We start from the raw sequence: 11,864 nt of genomic DNA on the forward strand, positions 1-11,864 counted from the left end.
TGGAGGCCCTAGGCAAATAGATGGGAAGACTCCCCCTGAAGACGCCTCTGCAAATAGCCATCACTTGTTCAAATATGATATTAGATCCATTTGGGCCTCACATATTAAAATTTTAAGACAGGTTCTCGACATGATATCATAACTCTGATTTGACGAATGTTTCAGATTCGAATCTCCTTCACCTCCAATTCTCACAATATAATATAAACACAAAGACATTAATTGCCCTAAAGAATGGGCACCCATGATATCTATCCGATAGCTCGAAGGGATGTAAAAGCATGTCAGCAAAGAATGATTTGTTAGCACTACCATATCAGCTTTCATTTTCTGAAGGATCAACGTATACCAGAATTTGAAACTAAAACATATAACAATGGGAATATAATCTGATAATATATTAAAAAGCAGCACAGAAGCTTAATAAACGAGTCCATTGCTAAACGGAATTGTGCTATGTAGCTTATGTTTCATGACATTCGTCTCCCATTAAACACAGCTCATGCATATAATGCTTCGAGACATTAAACATAGAAAATAACTTAATTACACCATTAGCTCTTGTGAGAAGCTACTAAGCTAGAATCAGGCATTTCTTCTTACTGAATTACTACATTGGGTGGATAGCTAAGTTACTCAGGAAGTAGTAGCTTAACTGGTTGATGTTTTTCAGTAATCATGAGCGCCCATTGACGCAATTCCATTGCTCAAATTTTTGGACCCCTGTTGGCTCGGATAGTTTTCACAGTTGTTGCTGGACAGCCTGTGAACTGGTACTGAGTTCAGAAGCTCTAGACCTAGTTTACCCATCTGCTGCATTTCTTGCAGTGAGAGTATCTTAATACACCAGACACTGTTAACAAACTCCCTGGAATACAGAAACATAAGATAAAAAAATAAATTTAAGGTAAATCAACAGAGACTACTAAATAGAAGCAGAGCTTAAGATACAAAAGGTGATTCAGTTTCTGACCCTATAGGCACATCATTTACGTGTTACTGTTGCTGATATAAGGTTTTATAAAAAACTATACAATAATACAAATAATACATAGATGGAAATGTAAGATATAGTGTATAGGTACTAGAAAGCATCAGCACATCTTCGAAGTTTAACAATAATATGCTAAATCAATTTTTGTATGTAACTATTGAAGAGAACTTACGGCCAGGGGTCATCGCCGAGAAGGAGAACATCATTCTCCCGGTCAACGAATACAAGCTGCCAGCCTGATCTCAAAGGATCCTCCAAATCGCCTTCAAGGCCAAACATATGAGCAAGCTCACTACGCAGTTCGATGTAACTGCTAAATTTGGCTATGTCTAGCGACCGTCCGAAGGACCCTGACTTATACACCTGTCAGAATTGCTAGCTTTTAGGATGCAATATTTGCCAAGTTTACTTGTAAAAATCACTAATATAAGCTTGTAATATATGTATAGTTCCTGGATAATATATTTTGGAAATTATGTCCAAATCAGACAATACATGGGCATATAAAAAATAATGGCACATCACCTTAACAAAAGTAGCAGGTGTGCTTTCTTGTCCCAAATTTTCAGGAGACTGAAGGAAATTCGGCTCATCTATACAACTGGAAGCTGTCACTGATGGATTGAGCGAAAAGTCAGCGCCTGCAGTACTCATGTAATTGGAGGAAGTAAACGGTATGGTTGTGGAATCCCCATCACTACCAACTCCCCTTAGACCTGAAATCCCATTTTGCATGAAGAGAGGTGTCGAATCTATATTAACCCCAAAACGAAGACAGTTCTGAGGATCATTGTCCCCGTCTTGGTTGATTGAGCAATCCCTACCAGGGTATGGTGGCAATGAAAATGCATGTTGAGTGATGTTAGTATGGAGGGACCCTAACTGATCTATCTGGGGTAGAACACTATGTGATGCTCCAAATGATGAAACAGGATCAACTGCTACTCGCTTTGGTGGCCATCCTTCTGAAGTTAAAAGGCCACTAGACCTAGAACAATTGAAAAGTTGGGTATTTTCGTCATTGGAATATGAACCAGCAAGATTATTTAGAGGAGACACAACAGAACTGGTCACAGGTTTCCCATTTGAGTCTGAAAAACTTTGATGTTGCATGGTATTCATGGTCTGCAAGGATGGTGTCTGAGCTTGAGAAGCAGAATGAGATAAGAGAGGGCCAAAGCCTGAAACTTTCTGATTATCAATCAGATGCTGTTGCTGACCTATTACAGGTTGTATCTGTTGCTGCTGCTGCTGCAGCTGATGTTGATGCTCTTGGTGGTGTTGCTGCTGCTGTTGATTGCGGTGTTCGTGCTGCTGCTGCTGCTGCAGCTGATTACCAAATGAATTATGTTGCCGCAACTGTTGCTGAAGGTGTGATTGACTTTGAGCTTGGGACTGAGTTTCCCCTCCACAATAAAGAAATGAAGCTTCAGGCTGTGACTGTTGCAACATCTGAGTGTGAAGTAATCCACTAGAAGACCTATGAGGAACACTTTGTGATTGCTGGAACTGCAGAACCGATGGAATAGGATTCTTGGAAGTATCAACAGCTCTCATCTCCTGAAGCGCAGCAGCAGCCATAGTTTGATATATATCAGCAGTTTGCATGCCAAGCACGGAAGCGTCAACCCTTGGCTGCATCCAGGGTGTGACTCCAATTCCCTGGAAGTTGAGTGACTGGAATCCTCGGTCTCCATTATCCCCTTGGAGCCACATATGTGGAGAATTCATACCCAAAACACTCTCCTTCATCCCTGCACAAGGTACAGAATACAAGTGACAATTATAATTATGGAGACCAGATACATGACTGAAAACAATTGAGAGGTTGCAGGGGCAGCTACACTTCATCATAATGAAAGAATGAAGGGTTGTCCCATCACTATAAGGATGTGGATGAACTTGCCATTAAATGAGGGTAGTCCCGCTGGCCATGGACGCTTGAGTCTGAATGGAAATGGGGAGGGATACATTGGAAATGTTGTTAGAGGTTCAATTTCCCAGAGGGAAACTCTTGGCTGCCTCTCGCCAGCTGTAGACTCATCCCAGCCAACCTGCATTCACCGTGTAAAGTCCATGCCAGTTTACTCAATGATCAAAGGGAAAGAAAGAAAAACTAGTAAGGTACTTAGTGAAGTAGTTACAAACCTTTACCGAACGCCAATGTGAGTTCTGCCAACGAACAGAATCCAAGTCGCTTATACCAGTAATTGTGCCCATATATCTGTAATATGACGAATCTTATAGTGGATTAGTAGGCATATCTGCAGTTAGGATCATAGCCAAAGACGAAAAAAGTTTGCAAACTAAATTATATAGTTTTAAAAAAAATCGTTTAACAAGCCACTTTTCCCAGTTGAGGATTGACTTTTCTTGCTATCATTAACTTTACAAGTCTTGCCTGAGTGTTAGACTCTCCAATATATGACTAATTTACAAAATAGTATATAGAATGTCTGAAACTTTTGATTACTCAACGATTACTTAGAATAACGCTTAGCTATCCATTCAACATATAGAAGAATTATTTATATCTATCACTAAAATTGAATTCAGTATTACCAATTATTACATATATATATATATATATATATAGGGTCATACTCCAATACAAAATACTAAAATACAAACTAAACACAGACCAATGCCATTAGGTAGAATGTTTAGGGTTATGGGACCGGGGATGGACCCCGAGATGGGCCTAGACGGGGTCTAAGTGGGAGAGGGAGGGGGAGGGGGGAGGGGGGTGGAGTGGGAGGGAAAGGGAGAGGAAGGGGGGGGGGGGGGGGGGAGAGAGAGAGAGAGAGAATTCACATAATATATCAGTATGTGTCTGAGAGACAGGAAGCAAGGAGGGACGGAGGGAGAAGAGAGAGTTGCATAAAACATGGAAAGTACAAGAAATTAGAAAACTGCATGCTCACAGTGGTTTGTATAAGAATTGGAACCTACCGACGAACACTTGATTCTTCTGTTTCGAACAGCATCCGAAAACGCATGCCAACAGAAACTCTAGTGTGATAGACCGCTTTCACATACTTGGCCAGTGGTATGACAAATTCTGATGGGCAGGCCCTATATGCAAATGAAATGCAGGTATAAGATAGATTCCACATGAATGCATCAACTATATATGCAGCAGAACATACCGTGGATTGTAAAATATGGTGAATCGGCTCTTAGTGGTGGCAGCGTGAGCTGCAGCTGCAAGAAGCCCCAAGTGCATACTGTCACATGATAATACTGATGAAGGCATAACAGTTTGTGGTCGAATAGCTCGTCGTATTCCTAAGAACAACTGATTCTTTTCATTCCTGGCACAAAAGAATCAAACTCAGCAACTTAGTCTGACCTCAGCTATAAAAATCAGTCTAGAAGATAATCAATATCATACAACTAACTTTTTTCTGATATAATACGATGGAAGATAAGATAGAAGTAAATTGTTATTCAGCAAGACAGTTTTTACATTATTTATATAAAATTGTGTTATGTAGAGATATCAGGTTTCTTGCCAACCACTTCGTCGTTGCACTGAAGAGGAATGGAAAAACAGATGTGATACTCGTCATAAATTCGTTGCACCAACCCTCCAACAAGTAAAATGTGTGAATAATATCAATTTAAAAATAAGAACAAAAAATTACCATATAAAAAGGACAGAGTCGCCAGTAACAAGCCTCTTAGCACTTACAAACACACTCCATCCTGTTGTAAGTAAATGCCTTTTTGGTTGGCCTGTAATAAAAAATGAGTACACAATTTCAAAAATTATGATATATATATATGTGTGTGTGTGTGTGTGTGTGTGTGTGTGTGTGTGTGTGTGTATTAATAAGTAACACGTTTAAAATGATGAAAGGTACGCACTTAATACAAAATCCACACAACTACAAGGTCGTACTTTGGCAGGCTAATAGAATTACAAAGTGTTATACTAAACATTATAGTTGAATGTTCCAATAAAATATGATAACATTAACACATTCTATAGAAGCAAGGTTGATGATTGCGAGCAAAAAACTATCGAAAGTCAGTTAGTTAAAGTGCTGTAGCATTATCTATATCGGCTCTTGTAAAACCGTAAGGTGTTAGGATGGTCATGTATCATAGAAATACTTATCCTTGCCCACAAACCATTTTCGGAATTAAAAAGTGGCGAAATAAAGCTCATCTTTGGGGCAAAAACCGAACTCAGTACCCTAATTCACTATTTTAGAGTGTTCGCCTGTGAAGGTTCGAATTGGAGATCTCTCCCAATCTCAGCTCTGATGCTATGTTAAGCTATTACCTCTCCCCAAACCATGGGGTGATCAGAAGAAAGCTTAATTGGATCATATACTTATTTAACTTGATATGGTAGAGATAGATAACTGCTGAGTAACTTTATGTAGCCAAGCTGCAAGATTGTTTCTCAGCCTGTTACAAAGGACTGCTCCCTATTTGCTTAGACATATTGGGCTTACAATTATGCAAATGTGAATGTTGTGAACCAGTAGCAACAAGCTTCTTGCAGTAAGTAAAACAATCTAAGAAACTAATCCTATCTGATCACCCTTGACGCCAGAAGATAGAACTATAGTTTAAGCCATGCGGAGTAGTCGATATCCCAACTAATTATTACTCATATGCACTAAATTCTTTTATTGGATGTCAAAGTGTATTGTGATGATTGGTACAATAAACATTTGAGCAATATTCTCGAATAGATTCCGACTTTATAATACTATAGTCTACATGTATGCATTAAAACTGAGGTAAAAACATATTCATACTTACTTTATTACAATTCTTTCCATGATATAAGGACACCTATTAAGTGTCAAAAAAGAAAGGGAAAGGACTCAAGGTCATTATACCAGAGGAATAAGTATGAGATAAATACTTCTAATGATCAACTGAAGCATGCAAACTGTTGTTGGTAATCATTCTAGTAAACCAAATTAATAAGATCTAAATTTAGCTGACCTTGCTGTTTGAAATAAAAACTACTTCTATTGTGTGCATTGCAATTACAGTATTATCCTAGGACCGACTTAACATTACATATATAAATCAGATAAAAACTTGCCTCTTCAGGCTCTACTCTTCGTATTCACAAAATTAACATAACTCAAAAGTGAATGATAAAGCAACTTCTCAAAACTTTACTGGGACAAAGGCATAAACATTTCACAACTGATACTACCATATAACGTTTTGTGTGCTTTCAGTAAAAAGAAGTTAAATAAAAGCTCACCACGAAATATGTGTCGAAATTTCCATTCATTTTCATGTAGGTCTCTTGCAATCAACTCTTGGGCAGGAGGTTGTTGTGTAAAATCCTGGAATGGAAACATATTCTTCAATACAAGTTATTTAAATGAAGGGTAATCTCAAAATATTATTACTAATTAAATAGACCGAAATTAATAAAAAATGCACCAATGGTGGAAAAACTTTCTCTGCTGCACGACGGGGGACTGAAAATCCTCCATGAGTACTAGTGTCGCTCGCAGTCAATGTTTTACAGAAATAATTAGTCGGCTGTTTGCTGGGAGCACCCAAGTCAACTGGAAGAAATGCCTCCTTTTGCTCATCCTACATGATCAGATGATTAGTAGAAAAACATAGTAGATATAAAACAAGCATAGACAAACATAATTAAGCCAATGTCACATACTGGGCTTAGTGGTTGCAAGGTCATCTGAGCATAAACCTCATCCGTCTCTGCATCGGCCTGCAAGGAAAAATCAGGACCCAAGGACTGTGGCATACGCTAGGAGCAGGGAAATATATATATATTAGACTGCTTACATGCATAGTTATATTGTGAAGCTGGCAAATGAGCTGTGGAGGCAAGCTTGGATAATTAGGGATATGAGCATCCACTTCCTTGTTCGTGGATGCAACAACCTTCACAAAACTTAGTATGAGTAACATCAACCTAATATTGCATTAAAACATGGGCTTCAGCATTAAGTATCAGCAAACTAGATTGATTAATCCACTTGCAGAATTGATCATTAACTGGAAATTCAGACAGAACAAAATTATGCTCTAAATTAATTTATTTATTTTCAATTTGTTACAATTAAAACATTTCACTTCTACATAATCTGAAAACTTTATACATCTTATACAAGCACAAGGACCCTCACAAGCAGCATAACTGCCTGAGTACTATGTGCATAACAATTATTATACAAAGAACTGAATAATTGAGTCAGCAACTGATTGATCCACGTGAATCTTACGTCAAGGCAAAAACAGAGTAGGATCCTAAGAGATGTCAATAGAGGAAGGCAGGAAGCTCTTCACATGATTTTGCAGCTTGGATTTGAAATAGTAGGTTTATACTTGTGTATTGTTCAGTTGGCTAAGATGTCACTATGTAGATGATATAGTACTTAGTTGGCTATATCTCTAATCATATCCATTGCAAGTTGTGTCACAGAAATTTTGCACATTAGCACTTCAGTCGCTCTTGTCTAATTCATCATTTTGATCTACCACTATTTTAACTCACATTTTCTCATCCTGTTCCCAACTCATTTCATTACATTCAACAGAACACAATATTAATATTTAACCAAACCCCCTCCCAAGCTATAAACATGCATACAAAAAGGAGTGAACATTAAATAAAAGCTAACCTGTTCGCTATGACCCTGAGGGAAATATACAACACGGCTTCCTATAGCAGGAAGAGAAACTAGAGGACCAGCACACGCATGCCAGAGTTCAGAATTTGAACAACTCTTCTCCCCTGAAAATTGTAGGAAGAGATAGCTAAGTATCTATGAACATCAGTTATGTGTTGCAAATTTTGATGCTAAAATCACATTTGTAAACCATATATCAAATTCATCTTACATTCATATAAACAAAAAAGGAGTATAGCTTCCTTGCACATGCTAAAGTCACAAACTTTATTGAAAACGACAGCAGATGAACCTTTTGAGTTAAAAAATGAGGGAAAACAAAAGCCAATATATCACTAATTTAAGAAAAAAAATGCAAAAAATCAATGATAATGTTTGTTTGGTAGATTAATAATCACTTATTGATCAATTTGTCTACATCATACTGAATGCTTCAGTTGTCCATCAAAACTTCAATCAGTTTGTATGTTTACATGAGACTAAATGCTAGTAATACCTTGGGGACGTGTGGAGTGCTCCAAAATTAATAGCAAGTAATTATAAAAAAAATGCCCACAGGACCATCTAAAGGATTAAGTATTAATGAGATGGATACAAATCGTAATCGATATTTAATCCCATCAAACAAACATAGCTCATGTTAATCAATGACAGAATTGAATGGTAAAAGAATTTCAGCAAACTCACATATAAAATGAAAATTATTAAACGAAACATCATTATATACTACCTTCAGGTGACTGCTGACTAAAACTTGCGGTAGACAGCCTCATGTCTGCAGATACAACAACCTCCTCACCCCGAAATTCGGAGTCACAAATCGAGATCAAGAACTATTACAAAATCCTACAGTTCTACCCAAATTTCCCCACAAGTCAGTACCAAAGTGCTTGAAAGATTCTTTCTTCACTTCTTTAACACCCCAAAACACCATAATCACTTTCTTTAAACCCCTTCACAATTCCCCCAGAATGTGCTACTCAAAACAAGTAATATAAATTAGCAATTGTGGTAACTTATTCAATCACAAGCTTTCATATTAAGATAGCAAAAAACCAGCTAAAAATCCCCTTTTTATATCTTTAACCAAAACCAGTTCCACTATATGATATGAAAGATTTCAACTTCATTAGCTGCTGATCTTTTTAACCAAACCCAACACCAAAACTACAAATAATACTATATATTTATAAGGGAATCTTTAAACTCTTATTCAACTCATTTCTACACAAGCATAAAAACTCACAAAGGACAAGCTGATACAAAGCTCATAAGCATCAGATCTCAGCTTCAGAACCCAAATCTTCAACTTGGAAAGCTAAAATACTTAGTTCAGTAATAAACCCACATCCTCAAAGGAGAAAACAGAGAGATATTTTAGCAGCACAGCACCCAATGATCATCAGTTTCAAAGCACATATATTACCACATAGTAGTATAATAATACAGTAATATTATAATTGTTAGTACATGGGTATGGGTGAAGCTTGATAGTAATAGGAAAGCTAGCAAGGGGCTTTTACTACAGTTCTTACAAACTGCCCGGCAATGGAAACATGGGAAAAAAAGGTAGTACTACTTGTGTAATGAAAGAGGAGAGAGGTTTGTGTGGAGGCTTGTGCCTTAAGAGCATCTCCACTCTCCAGGACTCTCCTTGTTGGCTCCTAAATATAATATAAAAAATGTGGTAAGAGTGTAAACTCCAACAATACTCTCTACATCTCTTCTCTATTTCATATTTTATTCATATATTGGGCTCCATTATAACAAAAGAGAGGGAAAGATGGAGGTTGATTGGAGGGAATGATTTTTTTATTGTGAAAAAATAAGTTAGGAGGCATGTGGCATGTGGTGGCTCTTAACTTTGAGGAGAGAGGAGAGAGAAACAAGAGGCTCTTAAGATCTAAGAGCCACTTAAGAGTCTCTTGGAGCAACATTTTGCTTCTCCCTCCTCAAATCTCAAGTTAGGAGTCTAAATAAAGAGCATCTTGGAGATGCTCTAAATGACTCTGCTCAACTCATTTCAAGAAATATAAATATATCCTGTAAAGTAAAAATAACTGTGATGGTTAATTTTAGAGTTTATTGCATTTTGTAACCCCACACTTTGAAACGTGACAGTTTGTAACCCTAAGTTTCATTTAGCTTTCGGTTTCTAACTCTAACCCAAACATCTGTTAAAAACAACCGTTAACTTTAAGTGTTTGAGAGGTAACAGTGTGTATATTAGTTTCTAACAGCTACTTTGCCCCATGTGACCTCTCAAAATGTATGTATTATATTTTAAAATTATTCTGAACACACACAACAATATATATTAAATTACAAATAATTTTTAAAATATGTATTTATTTTAAAATAAGTTACATCGTTTATGTAAAAATAAATAAATTTTCAGATTTTAGCTCTAAATACGTATTTTAAAAATTATTTTAAATTGTTTTACATCATTTTGTGTGTTCGGAAATATTCCAAATATGATACATAAATTTTGAGGGGTCACGTGGAGTAAAGTAGCTGTTGGAAACTAACATACACACTGTTACCTCTCAAACAGTTAAAGTTAACGGCTGTTTTTAACGGATATGTGGGCCAGGGTTACAAACCGAAATCTAAATGAAACTTAGAGTTACAAACTGTCACGTTTCAAAGTGTGGGGTCTGATTTGCTAATCAGCCAAACTGTGGGGTTACAAAGTGCAATAAGCTCTTAATTTTATTCAAACAGATTTTCAAATGTGTTAATGAGCTCAATCATTTTTAATTAAGTGGTGAATTTTTACAGAATTTTATTATATAATTAATGATGGTCCTGCATGCACAAAAATTATCCCAATTAAAATTCCTCATCTGAATAAAAAGTAATTGTTCGTGCGTGCACATGAACAGATACCAGAAAGATCTTATTTAAATTATTAGATTTGATAATATCAACTATGATATAATTATGACAACTTCAATGAGGAGGAAAAATTTACTAGTTCCATCAAAAATTATATTCAGATATATATATATATATATATATATATATATATATGCATTGGAGATCGTGTTCATTTTAGTTTCATGAAAATATATATTTTACAAATGAAATTAAGAAAGTTATATAGTTTATTATATCTTAATTAAATGAAAGTTTTCAAAAAAATTAAGTAATTATGTATCAAATATAAAGGTGTCATCACATTTCAGCCTATGTCAGTACCAGAGAAATCAAACTGAGGACTATTTACAAATTTTCACGATTCATGTTGCGTCTCGCTCATTTTGGAATCTAAAAAAAGAATTACTAGTTGAGAATATCGTAATTAGAGATAATAGTCTTCATCCAATTTAACTAGCAAAAGATATTGCAATCAGAGATAATAAGTCCTCATCCAGGCTAACTAGCATCTCCAAGTTAGAGGGGCAAAATGACCTCGCCCACTACTAGAGATGCGATGATAGCCTTCTAACAACATCAAGATCCGTATACATCATGTATTTATTCCGAACAATTAACATAGTTGTCACACTTTTTATATGTGGTTGGTCTCAATAGTACATTTATATCCAAACTGTTCGCGTCCACCAAATTCTATGAATTTTCAAAGTAGAAAATCTAGCCCATGTAAATGAAGTACTACCTAAAAATTAGGTTTGACATTGATCTTAATAAATAGGGTATGCAAACATATTATTTAGGGACATACAACAACATTCGATTTCGAGAGATAATGTTACTTCTATCTTATGAGCAAAATCCTGATTTCCTAAAATAATCCCAGCCATCTGCAAATTCATCAACCACTTTACATTAATCATTATTATAGATATTACCACATTTTTATTAATCCTCAACGACTTTATCATCACCAAATTCTTGATATTCTTGATTTTGACAACTTCATATTATTAAATTAAGGTTTTTTATTTTATTCGAAAACAAATATATATTCTTATACTTAAATCAAAGACTCTTGCTCTTCTCCAAATCCTAAAAAAAACCCTCTCAACCTCTTCTTCTTTTCCTAGTCGCCGTCAAGGGTCTGCATCGATTTTCACCAATGAAAAAACCCCAAAATCAATTATCTTCTTTGTTTTTTTCTTGTTGTTTTAATAAAACTCCTTACCTAGTAAGGATTTTTATCTTTCGAGGTTTTATTGTTTTCTTGATAAAATCTTTTCTGGGTAAGTTTTGTTCCCAATTTATTTCAGTTTTTTTTTCGTGTGAGAGTTTGGTGTGTG

At 36.0% G+C, this 11,864-nt stretch overlaps 1 protein-coding gene across 2 annotated transcripts; it reads right to left on the reverse strand.

The window, feature by feature from the left end:
• Positions 1-377: 377 nt before the first annotated feature.
• LOC108199285 (auxin response factor 6) lies at positions 378-9,103 on the reverse strand. 2 transcript variants are annotated; one of them, XM_017367047.2, is made up of 15 exons: positions 8,885-9,103; positions 8,369-8,614; positions 7,630-7,742; positions 6,791-6,889; positions 6,657-6,713; positions 6,419-6,574; positions 6,234-6,318; positions 4,642-4,732; positions 4,144-4,308; positions 3,947-4,069; positions 3,143-3,218; positions 2,901-3,048; positions 1,520-2,748; positions 1,167-1,357; positions 378-868 (listed from the first exon to the last, which is right to left on the reverse strand). In XM_017367047.2, exons 2-15 carry the CDS (start codon positions 8,409-8,411, stop codon positions 670-672), a joined length of 2,775 nt encoding a protein of 924 aa, XP_017222536.1. In that variant the 5' UTR covers positions 8,412-8,614; positions 8,885-9,103; the 3' UTR covers positions 378-669. The 2 variants fall into 2 exon arrangements, with proteins under 2 accessions (XP_017222536.1, XP_017222537.1); XM_017367048.2 differs by lacking the exons at positions 8,369-8,614; positions 8,885-9,103 and having other exon boundaries at positions 6,791-6,920.
• Positions 9,104-11,864: the final 2,761 nt, after the last annotated feature.

Source organism: Daucus carota, chromosome 8 (genome assembly GCF_001625215.2).
Source record: "Daucus carota subsp. sativus chromosome 8, DH1 v3.0, whole genome shotgun sequence".
Lineage (NCBI taxonomy): Eukaryota > Viridiplantae > Streptophyta > Magnoliopsida > Apiales > Apiaceae > Daucus > Daucus carota.